Source organism: Ochotona curzoniae, unplaced genomic scaffold, assembly GCF_017591425.1.
Source record: "Ochotona curzoniae isolate NIBS_2020 unplaced genomic scaffold, NIBS_Ocur_1.0 contig_3432, whole genome shotgun sequence".
NCBI lineage: Eukaryota > Metazoa > Chordata > Mammalia > Lagomorpha > Ochotonidae > Ochotona > Ochotona curzoniae.
Genome location: NW_024465859.1, coordinates 5,767,417 through 5,791,178, shown reverse-complemented (window position 1 = coordinate 5,791,178; position 23,762 = coordinate 5,767,417). Strand labels below are relative to the sequence as shown.

Below are 23,762 nucleotides of genomic sequence, written 5' to 3'. Positions count from 1 at the left end.
GTGTGGATAAAAGGCCCCAAAGCTTTGGGCCATCTACTGCCTCCCTGGGCTACAAGCCGGGAGCTGCATGAGAAATGGAGCAAGTGGAACATGAACAGGTACCTATATAGGATCCTAGAACGTGCATGATGAGGAGTTAGCCACTAGACTATTACACTAGGCCCAGAAAGTTAATCTTGTAACTATTATTAAGAGACTTTACTACTGTGGAAATTCAGGCAATTATGAATGGCAGAGGTGGTGGTGGGGGAGAACTTCTATACCCACAACATTTAAAAAAATAAAAATAGAAAGGACAATATCTTTCAAAAGTTGTTTCGTAACTAGATTTTGGGGCTACTAAAATGATGATTTTGAGAAAGTGTATCTTGTTTAGTAAAATAAGGGTGACTTCAGAAATCCTCCTAAGAATTCAGAGTATCTATGGCCTTGACAAGAGATCTGACAGATAACACGGTAGATAGTTTACAAAAAGTAGCCAGAGTTATTCTGTTTCTTCTGTTTGCCCCTCTTTGCAATTAATTTTGCAAGTCCTTCCTTGAGGTGTTCATTTTTTCACCTATTCAGTCTGAGTTAGACTTAAAATTTACCTAGATAAAACAAAAATAGCCAGAGACAAAACACCGATGATGTGATCTCTTATAGATCTTGCATGTGTTGGGTTACTCTCTGGATATTCTCCTAGTTGTGCTGTGCTCTGACTTGGGCTGACCAACTGGAGGATGATGTACCAAGTGGAACAGACAGAAGCTCAGCAGCTGTGTACAGATATATGACCGCATAGCAGAAGTGCCCAGCTGAATGCAGTCCACATTGTAAAAGCTGGCCCTTCTTTGAGGCCATTAGGTTACAAGAGTGTGTTTTTCTGCAGTGCTAGCTAACTGATCTGAATGATGGCCATGTGACTGTGGGAAAACCCTATCTTACATACCCTAATTTTATTTTCTACTCAGTTATCTTGGGAGTGATATAGGGGTAGAAACCTTACAATGTACTGCTCTCTTAAACTCTGTCTTGGCAATAAAATGTGCCAACAGTTACTTCTGGAAACAAATAACACTTTTTGAAATAATACACAAAAAGTCCTCTCCCTTAGGAATGTGAGAATATTCAGGATTTAATAGCAGATTATGTGAGCTGGGATTGTGCTTAGAGAAAGGAAATTTACATAAGATATATTATCTGCATTAACATAAACTCTTCTGACCCCAGAATACAAGAGGATGATTGTGTTTGGCCTGCCTTGTGGAAAATATGTTGAAGCTCACCTTACCCCAGGTGGATGATGGAGAGCTGGATAATCAGTGTGAAAGCTTAGCTTCCCAGTTGTGTAAGCCACATTATTTGCATCAATTTTGTCTTGCACTTGCCAAGTATGTCTGTAAAATACAAGAAAGATGTGCTTAAAGGGATTGTCATTAAGGCAGAGGAAATGTGTTAGAATGAGTGAAGCGGAAACTTTTCACTTTTAAAGTAATAAGCATAATGACTATGAGCCAGAAAGGGAGTTTGACTTTTCTTTGTTTTAAGTGACTATTTTAGTATTAACATCTCATTTCTCATTTCTTCTCAAGTGTACTCATGCATTTGTTGGTTGGTTTGTCATGCAGAGTTCACAGAGAAGGGCCAATGGGATTGTAGGTTCTTTTGTTTTAAAGCTTAACATATTTAAAAAATGGTGCAGTAAGGAAAATTTACGTGTCGTAAAATTAATTTTTGAAGTGATTAATTCAGTGGCATTTAGTACATACACAAAGGTGTCAATCATTTCAATCATTGCTTCTGGGTCTCTTGCTTGAAAACAGTAGTATCATTCCAAATTAAAACCTCTGATCTAGGAAGCTGTTTCTTCCCATTCCTCCCATCCCCAAGACTTTGGCAAGCACTAATTTACTTTACCACTATAAATTTACCTATTTTGGATATTTAATATAAGTTAAACTATCTAGCATGTAATAAAATACATTTATGTGCTACGGAACAAGGAAACAAATCCTGAAAATAGGACTCAGCCTCTCATCTGTGTCCTACAGCCCAAGGTGTTCTTGCCTCGCCGTTATCAAAAGAAATTCACTGGGCCGAGGGAAGAGCACAGCTGGTCCAAACAAAATAGCAATCCCTGGGCTGCAGGCTGCACTTGCTTCTCCAATGCATATTACCAGGAGGGGTTTGTTTCAACACATTCTTTAATTAATAACCGTGACCTACTGTCAATGCTTGTTGAGTCAATGTGCATTTTATGATGTTAAATTGGGTCATTTCCTGGCTGGTTCACTCTTGCTCACTGCTTTTTGTCTATTCTATATATTGTAAGTGTATTGAAGTCATGAATATGTTAGCTATTAATCATTATTTTTATTATAGAGTAAGTACATATATTTATTTGTAAGTAACACTTGGAAAAATTTCAAGAGTTGTGTTTTGCAAAGCTATAATCTTTTCAGTATGTGGGTAAATCAAAAAGTTGGTGGAAGGGGCCAGTATTGTGGCTCAGTAGGTAAAACTACCTGCCTGTAATGCCAGCATTTTCTGTGTGCCAGTTTGTGTTTCAAATGTTTTATTTCTAATCCAGCTCTCTTTGGTGTACCTGTTAAATCAGCAGAAAGTAGTTTGAGTCTGTGGGACATTGTCATACACATGGGGTTCCAAGCAGACCAGTCCAGTTCTGCTGCAGTGAGCCCACAGATGGAAGAGCTGTCTTTGTAAAGGCTGCCTTTTAAATAAATAAATAATCTTTCTAAATCTATACTGCAACATATGTGATATTTACTCACCTTTATAAAAATAAAGAAGAAAGGGAAAAAGAAATAGTTTAGTGCCTGCCTTTCGGATTGTTGTGGGCATGTAATCTGGGTTAATTTATGTTGAGGGACTACAGGGAATAACACACAGTTTGGCATCTTATAGTATTAGACTTTTAAATTAACAGAATATTGCTGTTGTATTATTGTAGAGGAATGCATGTGTTAAATTAAAGAACTGAAAGAACTTGGTTTAGTGCAAAATAATTTTTAAATCAATGGAGCTTTCTCATAATAGAATATGAACTTTTTGAAGATACTTCTTTTTTCTCTAGGATTTATTATATTGGAAGTCGCAATTAGAGAGGGGCAAGAGAGATTCCGTTTGTTGGTTCACTCCCCAGGTGGATGCAGTAGGCACCACTTGGCCAGGCTGAAGCCAGGAGACAGAAACTTTACTTGCCATGTGTGTGACAAGAGGCTTTCATATTTAGGCCATCTTCTGCTACTTTTTCCTGGCCATTAGCAGGGAACTGGGACAAAAATGGAGCAGTCATGACACAAACTGGTGTTCATGATGGAATGCTGGCATTACAGGTTGCAGATTTATGGGCTACACCACAGTGGCATCCATGATGATGCCTCTTAATGATAGACAATGCACATACATTCATTCCTGAAAATGAAGTTTCATGCCATTTTAGGTAAATATCATTATTCCTAAATTTGACTTCCAAAAACAATCTCTCTGATATCCAGTATTGCTCGTATTTAATCCATTTAATGAATGCGGGTGTGAAAATGTCCATGAGATATAAAGATATCAAGTAACTAAGGATGATTTTAGGGCATTTTGCTGACATAATTTTTAAAATGTCTCTGAATTCCCTTTGCAGGATATCCAGAATGAAAATCTAAAACTCTGGTACAAAATCTAAACTGAATAGGATGAGAAGGTATTCACACAAACAACACAATCAGAATGGGCAGAGATAAACCTTCCAACGTCACAAGGTCTTAATCACAACACATGCTGTGAACTGACTAGAAGGAATCCACTAGACATATCATAGATGTGAAAAATTCTCAGATCATTACAGATATGCACCAGGCAGTGCAGCAGAGCAATTTAGATATGGCAATTAAAGACAGGAAGGGATTCCTACTTTCCCATATAGCTGACTACAGGAGTACTAGGAAGAGATAGAAACAATTTGGGGCTCCATGAATTCTAGAAATATCCAGACAAAGCTTCCACAATACAGCTCTCTTCAGAGAACAATACTCTGTATTGGGCCAGGCGTGGTAACCTAGTGGCTGAAGTCCTTACTTTGTATGTGCCTGGATCCCATATAGGTGCTAGTTCATGTTCTAGCTGCTCCACTTCTGACCCAGTTCCCTGTCTGTGGGCTGAGGAAGCAGTTGAGGACTGCTCATAGCCTTAGGACCCTACACACATGTGGGAGACACTGAAGAAACTCCTGACTCCTGGCTTCAGGTAGGCTCAGCTCTGGCTCATTGCGGCCACTTTGGGAGTGAATCAATGGATGGAAAAACTTTTGTCTCTCCTTCTCTCTGTAAATCTGCCTTTCCAATAAAAGTAACTACATTTTTTAATACAGACCATATTGAAAAAACAGGACCAATAATGCAAATGAAAGAAAATTCAGACGAAAATAAAGAAAAAGCTCAATTGTCTAAGGTTATCAGGCATAGTCTTGAAATGTAGATTAAAATAATAAAATGTAAATTGTTTCTGAATCGTATCTCCTTTTAATAGGGAACAGCAATTTCACATAAATCAGCAACAGAATGTAATTAAGGTTAAACGTAAAGCTATTTTTTTTAAAAAGCTTTATTTATTTATTTGTTATTGGAAAGTCAGATATACAGAGAGGAAGAAAGACAGAGGGGAAGGTCTTCCTTTCATTGATTCACTCCCCAAGCTGCCTCAATGGCCAGAGCTGCACTGATCTGAAACCAGGAGCCAGGAGCTTCTTTCAAGTGCAGGGTCCCATGGCTTTGGGCCATTCTCTATTGCTTTCCCAGGCCATGGGTAGGGAGCTGGATGGGAAAACAGGTCCACTGGGATTAGAACCAGTGGCCATATGGTATCCTGGCTTGTGTAAGGTGAGGACTTTTTAACTGTCAGGCTACTTAAAGTTATTTTAAGACAAAAAATAGCAAAATGACATTAAAGTAATATATGCCAGAGGGAACTACTCTCCAACTACTTTTATTTTCTATTTATAACTTCTTTGAACAAATCCCCAAATCTTTATTGAAATGGCTCTGTATATGAGAGAGTAATCTAAATTAAAATTAGAAGCTCAAAGATGTGTTCAGAAAGCAAAAAAACTTGAAAATCAAATAATGTGTAAACTTGAAGAAATGCATGATCAAATCAACAAGTAGTACCTTTATGTAACCAAGAGAGAAAAGGGAGAAAAGCTTAAGAATAAAAATATGAAAAAGGCTTTTTAAGAGAATGTAGTAAAAGCACAAGATAGGAAGATTAGGTATAAATTCCACAAAAGTCCTTCAAAGAAGAAACCCACAGCAAAGGAAGCAAACAAATACTAGGAATTATAATTCAAGAAAAAAATTCTTGAAACCCAATAAAAACTGAAACTACATTTCGAAAGATCAAACAATATTCTCCCTGAAAAATTTCCCTGGAACAGCCAGCAACAACATTGGTCTTGAAAATTACTAGACTTATGAAAAAATAATTTCAGCATTCAGGCAAAAATATCAACTTATGAGAAAACTAAAGTCAGATTACCAATAAAATCATAATGACATGTTCAAGGCATAATAATGACATGTTCAAGCCAGGAATTTTATATACAGGAAAACTGATTTTCAAGTATAAATGTCTTAAACTGTTGTCAGCATGCAAGAATTTGGAGAATATTGTTCCCATGAGTCCTTGCTGAGAAATTTATAAGAGAATGGGCTTCAGACATGCAAAATGAATAGAAACACATTGATAGAAGATTAGTGTTGAGCAGTGAATTTATCTTTACTTGAATGAATGTTAGAAAAGAAAAAAAAAAACACTAATAACCCTAAAAAGTATGAAAGCCAAACTGCAGTGCTAAGGGATGCACACATGGGTGACAGTAAACTAAACCAAGGAAACCAGGAAAAAGATCATCCAGCATGCAGAGCAAGAGCGAGCGAGAGCGAGAGAGACAAAGAGAGAGAGACAGGGGGAGAAGGAGAGAAAAAAGTAGGTAGAGGCCAGAGAGATCTTCAATCTGCTGTTGACTTTCCAAACATGTGCAACAGCTTGGGCCAGAGCTGTTCGCCCAGAACTCAACCTCAGTCTTCCATGTGGGTGTCAAGGACCGCAAGGATTTGAGCCATCATCTTACTGCCTCTCAAGCTGCTGGTTGGCAGGAAGCTGGGTTGAAAGCAGAGGAGCCAGGGCTCAAACCAGGTGCCCTAAAACAGGACATAGATACGGCAAGCAGCATCTTAAATGTTGACTCAAACAGCCACCCCAACATCCTATATCTTGACATCGGTGGTATTTAAGGGTTTTTGTGTTATAATAATTCATTAAAATATGCTTCCTTTAGGAGGTTTTCAGTTTTTGTATGATATTTTAGCATGAAAATTATGTGGAATGGTGATTACCGGGGAGTAGAAGTGGGAGAAAAAAATATATATTGGAGAAAAGGCACACATATTTAGTTATAATATGAATAATTACCAGAAATCTAATGTACAGCATAATGACTACTGCTGCTCACAATAACAGTACTGTACACTTGAAATTTTCTGAGAATATGTAAATTTTCTTCATATATAACTAAGAGGTAACAAAGAATTGATAATGCTAACATGATTATGGCAATTATTTCAAAGAGTATATATTTATGAACTCATCATGTTGCACACACTATGCATATTTAGTTTTTGTGAATCCTACATCAGCACAGCTGTAAAACATTTTAATAACTGAAAGATGTTCTTTTAAATTCATTTTTAATCATAATAATTCTTTCAATAATAAACATTAAAACAGGGATAGAAAAAGAAAATCACCTCTAAGAACAGAGATGAGGTAGAGCAATTTGGTGCCAAGAGAGTCCCAAAGGCCTCCACTGTGAAAAATTGAACGCAAACCATTGAAAATAAGAAAATAATTTATGTGAACTTAGCAGTAATCATCCTTAGTAGTTTTTTTGGTTGGAGGGATGGATCTGATTGTACTTCATCTATTTCTTTAGAACAAGAGTTAGATTTCAGTGTGTAACATTAGACATATATGGTCTATTGTAATGTTATTTATTTATTTATTTATTAAAGATTTATTTAATTTTATTGGAAAGGCAGATGTACAGAGAGGACGAGAGACAGAGAGGATGATTTTCCATCAATGATTCACTCCCCAGGTGACTGCAATGGCCAGAGCTGAGCCGATCTGAAGCCAGGGTCCAGGAACTTCTTCCGGATCTCCCATGTGGGTGCTGGGTCTCAAGGCATTGGGCCGTTCTCCCCTGCTTTCTCAGGCCAGAATCAGGGAGCTGGATGGGAAGTGGAGCTGCCGGGATTAGAACTGGAGCCCATATGGGATCCTGGTGCGTTCAAGGAGAGGACCTTAACTGCTAGGCTATCCCACAGCACCCAAGTTATTTATTTTTGTGTCACTTGTCATTTTTTCTGTATTTGAGTAGTTTCCCACAATTTAAATTTAAAAGCAGGAAAGGGACTTGTGACTTAGTTTGAGAAATTTACATGTGAACCTATTATTTCCTTATATCTGAACTTGTGCATGAGTACAAATTATATTTGATTATTAGTAATTATTGTGGCATTAAAATTGATGGGTAGAATACAACACACTGCCCCAGAAGAATGGTGTAAAGGACAGACTGGAAGCTAGTGAGGTAAGCAGTCATTGGCTTTAAGCCTGATTCTCCTGCCTCCATTCCTCACCTGCGAAATGGGGCTAATAATTTTTGTCATAATTATGAAGATTCCAGATCATGCCTGTGAAGTGTAGAGCTCTACACTTAGTGAATGAAAGGTGTTTAGTAGGAATATTATTCCTTCTATCTCCTTAATGATGATTTAGTCTGCCTTCACCGAGGATGAGTAAGGAGGCAATAGGAATCAGAGCAATGCTTGAGAACAGCTGCCTTAATAGGTTATCTCAGACATTGGGTGGTTTCTAGAGAAGCATGAGACATAGAAATGATTTTTCCTTTCAATCACAATATAACCTCACATGTAAGTGATTTTGTTGGCAGCAACATTAATTACTGTGAAACTTAACACTACAAGGGGAACCCCAGGGATTGGCTGTTAATATAAACAGGGGTTCACAATGACTGAAGGGGTGTAACTTGTTACTTTGCTTAAGAAACACTAATTGTACTAGAATACACATTTGAAAAGTCACTTTTCCACCTCCTGCCCCAACTCAAACACTATAGCCAGTATAATGAAACTCTTTAAAACATTTTACTGTGATTCTTTTTACAGTCAGATGAAATTATAACTAAGTTCAGAGCTCAGACAAGTTTTCTTTCCCTGTCTGAATTGCCTCTACTCTGGTTTTTCCTAACTCACAAACCATTTTGACTCAAGGGCTATGTGGTTTCCTCAAGCAATTTCTTGGCTTGAAACTTCAACAAAATGGGTCAACCTAATTTCCCTTTTCCTGTTCAACCCCCACACTTCACAAATGCTTTATGGTAACATGTATCTCAAACAAGTAGCCGTTTCAAAGTCAGATTTGGAGGTAGTGTTAATGAGAGGAACACGTTGTTAGGGGCCAGATGCTCAGGAATCATCTTTTTTCATTTGTACATCCCCGATCTCTAATGCAACTCAGCATGTGGAAAGCTACTGGAAAGCAAACTGATTTTTTTTTTTTTAACGGAAATACTAGCAGAAATCTAGTGGATGCCGAAAAGACTCAATAATTGCACACCCCAGAGGCAACTTTAATACTGTTAATTCTTAATCAGCCTGACTAATGTACTTTACAAATAGCCCACTAGAACCTGTTTGACTATCTGATGAGGCCCCAGCATGCAATGCTGCTTGGACAAGGTACTCAGCAATTGTGAAACTGGGCAGTGGCAGTAGAATTTTATGTTTCCAGACAACTTTCCTGCAGAAGTTTCAAAGGTCCTTACAGTTATTAAAACAAGCCTGCTGGTAGAGGAGAATGAGAGCTCTGGGAAATCAGGGAAATGACACGAAAAGCTTTGATCAGCTTCTCACCTGCAAATAGCTTAGGATAGAGTAATAACTGACTGCTGTTCACCCATGGACCCTTTGGGAAGCTCTGTGGGCAGTAAAGCAATACAAATTTTCTGGGACATTGGGTCCTCAATTGTTAAACTTTTTTTTGGAAAGTGTTTTAATGCATTTGTTTGTCACCTGTGGAGCCACAATACTGAGGAAGAGTTTCTATTTATTTACTCAAGAGGAAGAAAGACTGAGACAGGAGGAGGGAGGGAGAGAAAACGGGGGGCAAGAGTGAAAGAGAGAGTGAAAGAAGACAATTCTCCCATTATACATTCACTCTCCAAATGCCTGTAATGGCTGCAGCCTGGTCATACTGGAGCTGAGAACTCAGCACACATCTCCCACGTGGTGGCAGGGACACAACAATTGCGTCTTCACCTACAGTCTCCCAGAGTGTGCATTGCCGAGAAAAATGGAATTGGTGCCAATACTGAGTATCAAACTCAGGCATTCCAGTAGTTGGAATTTACAGGGTGTGATTTTTGTTGATCTAGAGAAGACTTTCTAAACTGCTCAATGTGGAAAGAATTATAGTCTCAGGGCTGGCACAGTAGTATGGTAGGCTAAACTTCTATCTATGGTGCCAGCAGCCCATACAAGTTCTGATTCAAGTCCCAGGTACTAAACATCCAATCCAGCTCATTGCTTATGGCTTAGGAAAACAGTGGAGGATGGTCTAAAGCCTTGAGTGCCTACACCCACATCTGATATCTGGAAGAAGTCCCTGTCTCTGGCTTCTGGCTTGGGATCTGCTCAGCTCCGACCACTGTAGACATTTGTGGAATTAACCAGTGGATGGAAGATCTCTCTTTCTATAAATCTGTCTTTCAAATAAAAAATAAAAATGAATCTATTTATTTTATCTATTTATTAAAAATAAATCTTTGCGAAAATAAATATTTAATGAATAAATAAATAAATAAATTCCTTTTATTTTATTTTAAATTTTATGATATATTTCCATAGGCTCTGGGATTTCCCTTATCCCATTCCCATATTTCCTTCCCTCAACTGATTTCTTCTATACTATAATAGTGTAGTCCTTCATAAACAGTCATAAGTCTATCATTCTGCTAGTTAAGTGTATCCTGACAATCTGGCTGCAGACACTGGCAGAGTCCAGCATCCTATTTTCCAGATATATCTGTTTCACTGGGAGTCCATCTTTGAACTGGAAATAGATACATACTGCATATCTTCACATCTGGATATTATACCCTCTATTACACAGTTGCAATATATTCTCAGAAATGAGAAGCCATAAAACAAAATCAACCACAAGAATAAAGTTAAAAAAATTATAATCCCATGGAGTGAAGTAACATGCTACGGAATAACCGATGTGTCAGTGAAGAAATGGAAAGAAAAAAATAAACCTTCTTGGAGAAAATGATGCTACTGTGTGAGTCAGAGAAGAATTTAATTAGAGAAAAGAAGCTATTTTGAGGAAATGAAAATAAAGACAAATATATCAAAAACAATGTGCTTTAGCAAAAATAATATTGAATGGGTTACTGATTTTATAATTTGTATGAAGGTTGCCTTCATGAACACATGGTATTTTTCCTTTTGTTATTGACTTATTTTACTGAGTGAAAAGGTCTAGTTGGGGTGATTTGGTTGCAAATGGTAAAATTTCATCATTTTTGATAGCTAAATAGTATTAAATGGATTAGTTGTACCATAGGCTTTTTTGAAATCCACTTCTCTATGGATGGACATCTGGGTTGTTTACATGTATTTACCATTGTAGACTGTGCTGCTGTAAATATAGGAATACAGATCCCCTTCTCATATACAGTTTTCATTTCCTTTGGGTAAATTCCTAGGAGGAGGGTAGCTGGGTCATATGGCAGGTTTATTTGGAGTTCTCTAAGCATTCTCCATACAGACTTCCATAGTGGTTGTACTAGCCTAAACTCCCAACAACACTGAAGGAGCATACTTTTCTCCCACAGCCCTGCCAGCAGGTGTTAGTACAGCTGAATGTAGGGCAATATCACTGGAGTCAGGTGGAATCTCAGTGTGGTTTTCATTTGTATCCCCCTGATGGCTAGAGAGTCTGAGCATCTTCTCATATGTCTATTAGCCATTTGAATTTTGTTCTTTTGAAAAATGTCTTCATTTCCTTTTCTCATTTCTTCACAGGGATGTTTGTTTAGCTGTCACTGGGTTTCTGAAGCTTTTTGTAAATCCTACATACTTAATAAATATTATTAAATATATACATATATTTCCCAAAGGGCAGCACCTGCCATTGAGAGTTGGGACTGGGGGTAGACTGGAACAGGCTAGGGTGTAGCAACTGATGGCAAAGCCAACACAGGATATGGGCTATGCCAAGCTGGGTCACAGCAACCACTGATACATGCAAGATCAGTGGCTGGGAACAAGCCTGGGGAGCTAGGAGCATATCCCAGCTGGGTTGTGGTTCTCAATTGTGAAAGCTGGAATGGGGGCAGTCATCTGGGTTGGATATGATTGAGGTGTCCACTGGCATGGGTGTGGGCTGGGTCTGGGGTGTGCCATACTTGGGTACACTCCAGCACCCGCTGGTGCTCATGAGAGCAAGAGTGGGTTATAGGATGGGCTGGGCTAGATTTCAGTACCTGTTGGATCATGTGAGAGCTGTATCTTGGCTTGGACTAGGTATGACTCGGCTGTAGTACTCAACAGTAAGAACCAGAATGGGTGTGGGTCAGTTTGGCAAGGCCACTGTTCCTGCCAGGATGAGAGGTAGACTAATTTAATCTGGGCCAAGGACCCACTGAAGTGCATAAGATCTGCCACTGGAAAGTGACCTGATAGAGGAGCTTGGAGAACTCCTTTGTCATGATGCAGTCTCTACAGGTGAGTAGGGACCAAGGCAGGAAACAACCCACACCAAGTCAGGTTATGATACCTACTGGCATTAAATGGGGGTCAGGTCTACAGGCAGACCAGGCTGGGATAATTCATAACACCCACTGCCAGATTTGAGAACTAGGATGGGGTGCAGGACAGGCTGGATTATGTTGCAATACCAGTCAGTTCATGTTACTGCTAGAACTGGGAGCTGGCTGGTCTAGGCTAGGCTTCAGCACCCACCAGCATGAGCCCAACTAGGGGTAAACGAGGCAAGGCCAGGCTGCAGCGCCCACTGGCAAATTCTGAGGTGAGGCAGGTCATGCCAGACAGTCCTGCAGCATCCATCTGCTCACATGAAATCTGGGGGATGGGGACTGTAGAAGCCTTGTAGCAGCGCTGTGGAGGAGGGCACCCTGCTGGGCTACTGCTCCCACTGGTGAGTGTGAGGAGGAGACTGGGGGCAATCCAGGCCAGGCAGGGCTACAACAGTTGGCCTTCTTGTTAGCTGGGGTTGGGAGAGAGCTGGGCTCGACTAACCGACTGTATCCACTGGTGCATGCATGAGCCAGTGTAAGTGCAGGTTGGTTTGGTTTGTCGCAGCATCAACTGGCAGATGTTGGTGCAGGAGGGTCAATTCTGTTTAGCTAAACTGCAGAACTACCTGGAGAATACAAGATCTGGGAGTGTGAGTGGGTCCGTTAGGGAAACTGTGGAGACCTCTCTCATGGGCAGCAACTCTCACTGGTGACCATGAAAATCAGGGCTGAGGAAGAGCTGGGTTAGACAGGTGGTGGTACCTGCCAGACTGAGCATAGGCTGGATAGTGGAGTCTGTTGGGCTGAGCTAGGCTTCAATGCCCACTGACATGTATGAAAGCTGAATAGGATGTGGGAAAGACTGTATCAGTCTGCTGCATATACTGGCAAGCACAGGAACTGGGACTGGGGGCAAGCCTAATGGGGATTATTGGGGGTTCACTCCACAGTTCCTGTTGAGTGTATGTGAGGGCTGAGTGTGTGGTGGGCAGGTTTTGGCTGGGCCGCAGTATCCATTGGTTTGTGTAAGAGAAGGGACTGGAGACAGAACTGAGCCAGCAATTGCAACTACTACCAGTGTAGGCTGATGTGGGTGGTGAACTGAGCTGACCCCTTACTGACAAGCACACGAAAGTCATGTCTGAGATTACTTCAGACAAGGTTTCTTTCAGGAAACACTCTCCTCCCCTGCCCAACTGAACCACTGAACTGAGAACCCCAACCATGGGGAGAATCACAGGATCTGTGGTCTGACCATAGAGTACACATGTCAGAAGTGGGCCTTTTAGTGGCTTAGATGGAATAGAGTGGACAGCAGACTCAGATGCACATGGAGAATATGGCAGTCCATTGGAGCCTACAGAGGACATCTGACACCATAGCAGAAAAGGAAGGCAGACCAAATTGGTCAACTACCTCAGGCATGTGTTGACAGCAAATATCTGGGTGATTGGAGAATCTAAGCTAGACCATGTCAGCCAACGGACCTTAGAACGATTTCCTCGTCCTTGCGTCAGTGAGGTCAGCAGCATTTCAGAAATATTGAAACTACTTGAGCAGAACCCTCAGACCATGCTCCACCCTGGGGACTTTGGGATGACATCAGTGGCCATCCCCCCACTGAGGAGGTGGGGCAATTATCCCTTTATCTCTGTCTTCCCCCAAATATAGGAAGAAGAAAAAGAAAATTTGAGATCAATGGTCTAACATACCTTCCTCTAATCCTCAACCCTTTCTACCCTAATTAACTAAACATCAACAAAAATAAAAATTTAAAAAGAAGATATTTTAAGTTGGTGTAATTATTGAAGGTGGCCTTACATTCATATGGAGTTTATAAATATTTTCTAATGGGCTAAAAGATGTCATAAGATTCAGATAATTCCTTCAATAATATCATTTTTCCTAAAATGCTTCCAGAAAGCTATTTTAATATATGAGACAATGATAGAGATGAGACTGTAGATCCCGTCTATAAAAATTAAATTGTTCCAAATCAGGGCTTAAATACTTCCAAATGTTACCTTTTTTTTGATGAAATGTTACCTATTATCTATATTTGATGAAATCGTCAATAGAAATTCCTTTACTCTTACATGTTTTCCCAGGAAAACTTCATGATCCAGGCACTGGGATTATGAAGCACTGCATATGGTTGCCTAAAAATATTGTCTTGATAATGTGCTGGCAAATAATGGCAAGCATCTTAGAAAATACAGATGTGGAAAATGACATGTACTTTTATCTTCAAAGCTATTGTCATTTTGATTTTGCTGAACATAAATTTATGATTAGAAAATTCTTTAATAACTGCTGCATTTGTCTGCTGTTTTATAGTCTTGAGTGTCTAGGTGTGTCTGAGGATACTTCAAAAAGTTTATGGAAAATGTATGGTATGAATAAATTGCACAAGGTTTCTGGTATATTTTTGACATCAAAACAAATGTGTCTTTAATTTCTTTTATATAAACACATTTTGAGGTATTCTTACAACTCATATTTGAACATAGTTGGATTTTACATGTCAAAACTTCATGACATGCTGGAATGTATTGGTTTTGGTCCATTCAATGAACCACTTAGAAAACAGCCAATTGTTAAAATGATCATTAGTTATTTTAGACCATGTATTTAAAATTCTCCAAACTGGTAACCATATTTGAATTGGAAAGTGTTGAACGAGTATGAATTTCCTAAGGGAGTCATGTCAAGTGTGGTACTAATAGCAAACTACTGTGTGTTTTGGAATGCAAGTAAGAACAGTCATGAGGTTCTTGAAAAATTTATATGGAAAGTGATGTTTATCTTTAGCTTGTCACCACTTTTTTTTCTTTCCCTCAGTCCTAGTTTTGACACTCTATGCTCTATTATTTGTTATTGCCTTCAATTATTCATTCACATCCAACCCAATTATTCTTCAAACAAGAGTAAAATATTTTGCTAGTGGAGACACAAAGATCTGAATTCAGAGCAGCTACTTACTTTGCAAAGATAACAGTATGGTTAAGTCCAAGTATAATCAACAGAACATGATAAACATCACAAGTGAATGGAGAGTTCAGAGGATGTAAGGAAAAAAAACCAAAAAACACCCACGATCCATCCCAGCTGAGATTTAGGTTTAGCCTTTTTAGAAACACTCCTTCTCAACCAGAATTTCTCAACTGTGGCTATTTGTAAGAATCACCTGCAGAATTTTTCAGAAGTCCTGATTCTTACACCAAATACCATCCCTACTTAAAAACAAAATGGAACAAAACAAAATAAGCAACAAACAAACAAGCAACAAAAAAACCCTTTGTGGATAGGACCCCATCATCAGTATTTTTCCAATCGGCTGATCCAATGTGCAGCCTCAATTGAAATCCATGAATCTAGACATCCCTTAGAATGCTTTGGGGCACTCTTATCATTTACTAATCTGTTAAGGCTCATGTTATACTAACATCAAAATCACTGCAGAGAGAAATGGCAAAGAAGCATAACTTCAGAGAAAATAATCACTTTTCTTATTATCTTAAAAAAATGAAATAGCCATCGTGATAAGCTGTTTTTTTTTTTTAAAGGAGAATTTAAAAATTGTTCTCCTCCCTCCAAATAGCTGCAAAGATCCTGAAAATCAGTGGCAGAAGTTGGGGTAAGGTAGCAAGAAATTTATTTCGTTTGGCTTGCATAGAGTTTGAGATTTTTGGGAAACATCTGAGGAAGGTGAAATGGGGGAGGTTCCATTAGTGTGGTTAGATAGGAAGGGGAAAATACAATTGCAGTAGAATGGTTGATTCATTTTGATAACATTTACGATTTATTTCAATACATTTCACAATATTAGATCAATGGGCAAATAATTGAGCCCTATTATGTGATACAACAACAAAAACGATAAATTGTAAATCATGACTAAGACCCTGACCCTTTGAGTCAGTGTGGTGGGTGGGGAGACTTAGGGAGCTCCAACAAAAAGCCCTCACATTTAAGTAGTGATAAGCTTGTGAAATGAGTTGGAATAGATACAAAGAGTTTGTTATTGGCAAATAAAGTGAAGTAAAACCACTCATATGTATTCCAAAATGTTCTGTTTTAGATGCAGTGCCTGAAAGCATGTTTTTTGTTTTCCTGATAATGAGAGTATAAAGCCAATGGAGAGGACAGACCTAACCGAAGTTATGAATTAATTCAGTAACTTTCAGATTCTTTATCAACCAATTGGAGAATAGCTTATAAAGATTGATAAGTCACAAACAATACCCTCAAGATTCATAATCATTTCAAAGATTTTTTCCCTCCCTTTGATATTGCTGTGATCTCTAAGGCAGGTCAAATCCTTAGGGCATACGGACACACATGCAAATTTTATGCAATGTAGATCTGCTAATGGTAAAATGAAATTCTTGGCATGAGGATTGGAGGGGACTCTTCTAAGCATGGCTGTGTTCCATGAAGAAATTTGCTCAAATCATTTGAGTGCAAGTGGTTAAATATTTTTAATCCTCTATTAATTTACATCAGAGTCTTACTCTGCATTAGGGGGTGGAAAGTTGAAAGGCTGGCAGGACCCTTGCAGGACTCCGGAGGAAGGAGGGGTTTTGAAAGCTAGAAGAGTGAGCCTATGTTTCTTTAATTAAAGGGCAACATCTGCTATGCCCAGCAGATTACTGATATGCAAAAATTAGGCCCAGTGGTTACTGGACTTGGTTTTTCAAGAAAAGTTAAATTCACATTTAATATAAAATCTCCTAGCATTTTCTTTCAGCATCATGTGGGCCAAAGCTAACTCCTCTGAATCCAGGCGTGTGCAACCTTTGGAATCTGAAGGTCCCTTTCACTGCCAATGTTCTTTGCTCTAGGAGCCCAAAAATAATTGTATCCATCTCGCATGAAAGACGCATGCTAAAAATTATAAGTACAGTTGAAACTCCATCTTCAGGTAAATATTCTCTAATGCTAGTGTTTCAATGTCCATAATCAATGCTACTGCCTAAGAAATCCTTATGAAAACAATGTCTTTCAGGATGTTATTTACTTAAACACTGTTTAATTTTACTTGTTTGGTGACTAACTCCAATTCTCCAGGATCAAATTTTGTTTTGTGCCAACTCTTGGGAGGTAAAACCTTAACAAACATTAAAACTTGTAGAGTTGAGTTTTTTTTTTAAAGTCTTGGGGACGCAAAGGCCTTGCATCCCACCTGTTAAAGACTGAATGATGTTTGTTCAAATCAATATGTAAAAACCCTAAGTGGGATTTTTAAGGAGGTAATAAGGGTGAGATCCTAACCCAGAGGGTCTAGAGCACCTGTAAGAGAAGGAGGCAGCAGCAGTGTGCAATGCACCTATGAAAGGAAGGCTGTGTGGAGACAAAACATGAAGGATGTCATCTTCAAGCAAAAAAATTCTTTTTCTCCATGAACAGCCCTAATGGCACCTTGATTTTAGATGTTCAGGTTGTAGAACTGTGAAAAAAATGTTGCTGTTAAGTAACTCAGTATATGGTATCTTGCTATGGCAGCCGGAGAAAGTGCCAACTGCAGCTGGCCTGATGTCTGGCGCCTGATGTCTTTGGGCTGTCAGTTCTTCACAAGTTCTGACCATTCTTAGAGAACTACTGCTCCTAAACTCCTCTTTTCATTTGACTTCCTGTTCAGAACATTATGGAAATTTCTGCATGTTACACTGGAGGAGTTACACCCCTCTGAGAAATATGTGACACATTATTTGTGATGGAGGAACACAAACTATTTTGTGACTCACCCGTAAAATGTGAGATAGAGGAAACCAATCCTTTTCCCAAGTTTTATGATTTCTCCTCGCTTGTCAGATGCCCCTGTCAGACGCACGATGCCTATTTTCTTGAGGGTAGAGAGCCACTTGTATGCCTGTTCATCATGTTTTAAAACGTCATCAAAATCCAGGGTAGGTAGCTCGAGCTCTGAACCCCAGTACTGGCATTCTGTGAATTAAGAAAATGAAGAAGTCAATTGAAATAACATTATGTTTATATACATCACTGAAAGAACTATTTTCTTAGAGCTATTATTGATTTATCACAGAGTTTATTAAATACGAGACATATTAGGAATACCAAAATCATCAGACCTTTGCTGGATCTGTGCTAGTCATTATATAAGGGTACTTCCAAAAGTTCAACAAGGTTGGGTTCATAGCAGATATTCCATATACTTTAAATGTGGAGGATTGTTGCTTAGTTTGCACAGCCCTTGGTCTGTATGTTGTCATAACTTCTCTCTAAATGCTTCTTAGAAATAGCCCTGATATATTGTGTGTACCAACAGCCAAGTTACATTGCTTGATTCCAAACAGATGATAAAATCATAATGGTAGAGTGAAAATATTATAGGTCAGATTGAAGTGGTATTTGCCAGAGTAGGCACTGCTCCTTCTTCCTCATAGCTCACTTGATAAGAAGCTGTCTTGGAATGAGGTCACCCTTTGGAGTCAGAAACAGTTGCTCATGGGGAAGAAAATGCAGACATGCCTTTTGGGAACCATAAATCCTTTAGAACCAGTGAAACTGAAGGGATGGTGAAATACCTTTCCTTAGCTCTCTTGTCTCTGATTATCTAAATACTGACCCCCAAAAAACAACATTTACTTGAAAAAGCAGAAAGAAAAACAATTGCATAAAATAACTGGCTTAAAAACCAGGCTCATCCAAATTAAGTGTGAAACAGAGGGAATGTGATTTTTTTTTAAAAGGTATATTTATTTTTATTGCAAAGTCAGATATACAGAAAGGAGGAGAGACAGAGAGGAAGATCTTCTGTCTGATGATTCATTTTCCAAGTGACCGCAATGGCCAGAGCTGAGCCAACCTGAAACCAAGAGTCAGGAACTTCTTTCGGATCTCCCATGTGGGCGCAGGGTCCCAAGGTGTTGGACAGTCCTCGACTGCTTTCTCAGGCCACAAGCAGGGAGCTGGATGGGAATCAGGGCCTCTGGGATTAGAACCGGTGCCCATATGGGATCCTGGCATACTCAAGGCAAGGACTTTAGCTGCTAGGCTATCTCTCAGGGCCCTGGAAATGCAATTTTTTTTTGCAGGGAAGCAACTCAGGTAGCAACAACTGGATTTAAGAAAGACGTGACTTTAGCTCATACGTTGGAGTTATTCCTTTCTTGAAAATGCAATTGATTTCTGAAAGCAAAACCATCCTAACAAAGACCGAGAACTTAGATTTTAATATCATTCTGAGCAATGCTTTGCTTCTGAGACTGGCGAACATATCACCTAATAGGGGGAAAAGCTCAAATCCCTCAGTTCTAAGATAAGAATGGATCAATGACACTTGTAGCAGTTGTTGACTAGAAATCTTTTCCTCTTTGGTGTCAAGATAAGTTGTTTTCTGTATGCAAAAGATTCTTTTAAGGGGCGAGACAGTGACTTTGGTATTGAAAAGTCAAATAGGTGCAGGCAGCCACTTCTTGTCTATTGACTAGTTGTTGCAAAAGGACGTTTGCAAAAGCTAGTGGTTGTGTGCATGTAGGGAAATTAAATCAAGCGAAAGTTACAAAAACTGCCAACATTTTGGGGTTATTAAGCATAACAGTTTACATGATGGGCCAGAATTTCCAAGATCTAAATTACTAACTGTAAACTGAGCCTCCATAGCAGCTGCATTTATTTTTTAGCCTATACTGATAGTTGTTATTATCAAGCACATTGTAAAGGCTCATGTTACTCTGTATTTTCTCAGGAAGTTGAACTGATATCCATTCACAGGTTCTTAACTCCTATAACTCCTCTTTCCATGGGACTAATCAGAGCTGAAAGAACTATAATCTACTATAATCTATGATATGTTTTTGATTTAACATTGCTTTTAAAATGTTTATCACATTTGAGGAAACCTTGTCATTTAATATTAACCAAGTCACTTAGGTAAGAGAAGCTGGTCAGTCCAAGGGGCATGCTGTTCAGACCAGAGCAAATGGGTTAAAGCAATAACAGACACAATATATGAGAAGTTAAGAATAATTACTATAGATATGTTAAGATATACACACAGTTTCTTGAAACTCATTGAACATATTAACTATTCTACATTTATCTGTTGGCTGATACTCTCAATAAGCTTAACATTTAAGTATGTCACAAGATGTGTGGCACAGTTTTAAGAAATTTACGGTGTACAGGAGAACTGGACATGGAAACTGGCAATGAAAACATTATAATAGATGCCACTGAGTTAGCTCAGAACGCCATAGAGGTACCAGATATTCTGTGCCCCAAATAATGGTACTGCTCCATGGCTTTGATGCTCCTTCATGTGCACAAGACTCCCTCATGCCTTCACTAACTTTTCTTCTAAAATCAAATGGTATTAATTCCGTATGAAAGAGCTTTTCAAAGAGGCAATCAGCTTGGCTTTGCTCTGAATATTGACTAATGGCTGTTTGCTTTCCTACTCCTATTTGATTATTGCATTTTATGTTCCCAGATTATAATATCTGATACAAATCAAAAAGACTTGTAAAGAGAAAGTAATGAATATTACAAATATTGCATATTGGCTGCCTTGCTAGATAAGTCATTTGGCTTCTAGTTAGTAGAAAAATTTGCTGGATAAAATATCAGCATCAAACACATAAACTACAAATCACCATCTGTTATTTCCAAAGTTTACACCTAGGTGTAAATCTAAATACTGAAAACTGCTATAAGTTATATTGCCTCAAATAGAATTATGGGCCCACAGAGTATTAGATGTGATGTTAGAAATTAATCTGCCATTCTTGTGTAAGCTGTAGCATTTCTCACCATTATCAGTTTTCATTTAACAAAAGTTGCTTAAACTGTTGCTTACAACTCTATAACAAATATGCTTTCTTTACTGTTGAAATGTAATTTATTAGAAAATACTTATTATAATTAAAACTATTTTTTATTGGCAGTTACCCAGCCTAGAGAAATGGTATGATATTCATTGCTGTATTGTCCAAGAGAAGTTTCTGCAATGATTGAAATATTTCATACTTTCAGTTCCCAGTAGTGTAACTATTAGCAAAATATGGCCGTGGAGATTTGATTTCTGTCTGGTAGAATGAAGAACTGAATTTAAAAAATTTAGTTAATTTAAATTAATTTAATGCCACATGTGAACAGTACTACATTAAACAGAATATGGATATGCATGCAGAGAAGCATGGGTTTGAATCATTGTCCTGATTTTTACCAGCTAGTTTCCTGGCTTCTTTTGGGAGAGTCAGTCTCCTACTTTATAATATAAGCTTATCCTGCAGATTCTTTATGATCGTGCAAGGGGATTGTGCATGAAGTCTGATACAGTGCTTGGCACATGGTAGAACTGTCACAACAACAATGAAAATGACTGTTGCATGCTGAATGTTTTCTAGGCATCAGACACAGTACTAGCTGCTTAATACAAACTAATTTGGTCACGCTCCACAACAAATATATTGGATATATTCTTTTATTATTGTAGAGAAAGGGGCAGAGGTCCAAGTCATTCAGCTAATGATTTACAGTGCAAGTCAGTGAAATTCAGAGGACTGATTCCAAAGTCTGTAATATTAACTACATACAAAATAAACATTTGATGTCTTGAAATACCATCATCAGAGGTATTTTTATGTTCGATGTGTCTGGATATTCACAGCCTATATTGTTCTTTGTAAAGTAGGTTGACCAGAACAAAAATATATCAAGAACACTTTGTCTGAACTTAAGCTTGCCCAAGTATGGTTGTTTAAAGACACAACTCAGCTGCTCCTCAGGATTTTAAACCCAGACAAAACAAGAACAGGGCTGGATGCACAACACTGCAACAAAAACGTTACTAGTCACCCTTTGCAAATTAAGCCAAACCTTTGCATATTTATCCACCTTTCTCCCCTTTATTTGACAGCAGTGTATTTCAGTGACTCATGTTATTTTGTACTTGCTTAAATTCATGATCACCTTCTAAATATTCAGTAACCTGCCAGAGGAATGTAATGGAGATTTTTCAGAATTCCCTAAAATGTCATTGTTTTAAAAACTTTGAGTTTATATTTTGATTCAAGATTCAAGAAGGGTCTTACAGTGCACATTGCATGCATTTATAGCAGGTCTTAATAAATTTTTATTTCTGAGTTATTTTCACACTGTGGAAAAATACATTTACATTGCCAGTATGCACACACACAAATGCTACACATCCTTGTTTTTAAGACTTGGAAGGGGGAAGGCATTTTAGTCTAGTGGCTAAGATGCCTACATTCCACATCAGAGTTCCAGGTTTCTATTAGTGCCCTATGCTACTGAATCCAATTTCCTACTAAAACAGTGAGAGGCAACAATGATGGCTCAAGTGATTGTATTCCTGTCACCTATAGTGGAGAACTATGTTGAGTTCTAAGTTTCCAGCCTAGGACCAGCGCAGATCTGCCATTGGAAGCATTTGGTGAGTGATTGGGTATATGGTTGGCATTCATTTTCTCTTCCTCTTTGTCTTCTTTTTAAGAAATATTTTACTTTTCAGAAGTGAAAAACTAACCATGATTACCTAAAGAAATTACAGTGTGAAAAGGACTATCAATATGACAGATACCATATTTTTCATTTTCAGTTTGTAGTTCAGTGACTTTTACGTTCTGTGGAAACTTAGTTTTTAGTCATAGGTTTCATTGTGCAGAACCATAACCAACACGTTGCAGAATTCAGATGCCGAAAGCATAGCAGAACCAGTGATGGAGTGTGAGCTACTCACATACTTGGTTGTGCTATGTGCGACTTTCATAGCTCACTACATTGTCACTAACAACAAATGCATCATAGTGTCCTAGTTTGTATGAGAAGTAATACTACATTCCACTAAAGTTAACAGATAAAAGCATTGTGTGATATGGGTACACAATATCAAAATTTGATTTCAAAAGTGTAATTTAAGAGCATTTTCCTCTAATTGTAAAACATAAGAACTGGGGAACCAAGAGAAAATAAAATTGACTTGAGTACATCATTTGTCAAGAGATACATTAAAAATAACCTTAAAATGCACACTTGGGTCCAGAAAGATAAACAGCATGAAAAATGACAGAATGTGTAAGGCATGAACCACCCTTTCTAATTTAACTTAGGGCCTTACTAATAAATACTTCCTTGAACATGTACTTCACACATCATAAAATCTATGAACAGACTGCATGCTGGCATTCAGAGCATCATTTATACAAGGTTGCCTTCTCACGGTTAAGCATTACATTCCTGGATCCTGAGCTGTATTTCAGGAAAGGGAAAGTCATAAAGAAGTTCTACAGTTAAATTCATGACTGCGGCATGTTGGGTTGCAATGTATTATTCCAAGTCAAGGATCTTCTGTCTACCTGCACTGAACGGAGCCCTTGGTCCTGAAATAGCTTTCTAAAGTGCAGAAGGATCTGCCATTCCCTCTCCAACTTTCCCTATAAATACCTCCTTTAGCAAACTTTTCAGATGCATTGAGGGTGTGTAGATGTATTTCTTTCCCGGGTTCCCTCACCAGAGGTACATAACTCAGTCACACTGTTCTTTACATCACATTATGTTAACAATTTCCCTTATTCAACATGTATTTGTTAAAAACCTAAATCTTTCAAGACATTGCATTCACGAGCAAAGATGGCTGTGATAACTGTTCTTGCCAGAAGAAAAAGCATGCACAAACAATGAAGCCAGCACATAAATATAGCAGAAAAAAAATTATGGCAAGTACTGTGAGTAGATCTTGTTAAAATGTGTAGGCAAAGCAGGCTGAGCTTGGACAAAGAAGGCTATTAGACAGTGGGTGATTGGAAAACCCCAGCAAAGATTTTGGATAGTCCTGAAAGTAATAAGGCATGAGAACCAAACAGAAGAGATGATCATGGCC

At 38.5% G+C, this 23,762-nt stretch overlaps 1 protein-coding gene across 1 annotated transcript in view; it reads right to left on the bottom strand.

Moving 5' to 3' along the window:
* The window catches only part of BBOX1 (gamma-butyrobetaine hydroxylase 1), a 39,512-nt gene that overhangs the window by 7,144 nt on the left and 8,606 nt on the right, over nucleotides 1-23,762 (bottom strand). Inside the window, exons 3-4 of the mRNA XM_040980294.1 lie at nucleotides 17,644-17,842; nucleotides 1,274-1,379 (exon numbers count right to left, since the gene is read on the bottom strand). Coding sequence (XP_040836228.1) covers nucleotides 1,274-1,379; nucleotides 17,644-17,842 — 305 coding nt within the window. The remainder of the gene's footprint in view (nucleotides 1-1,273; nucleotides 1,380-17,643; nucleotides 17,843-23,762) is intronic.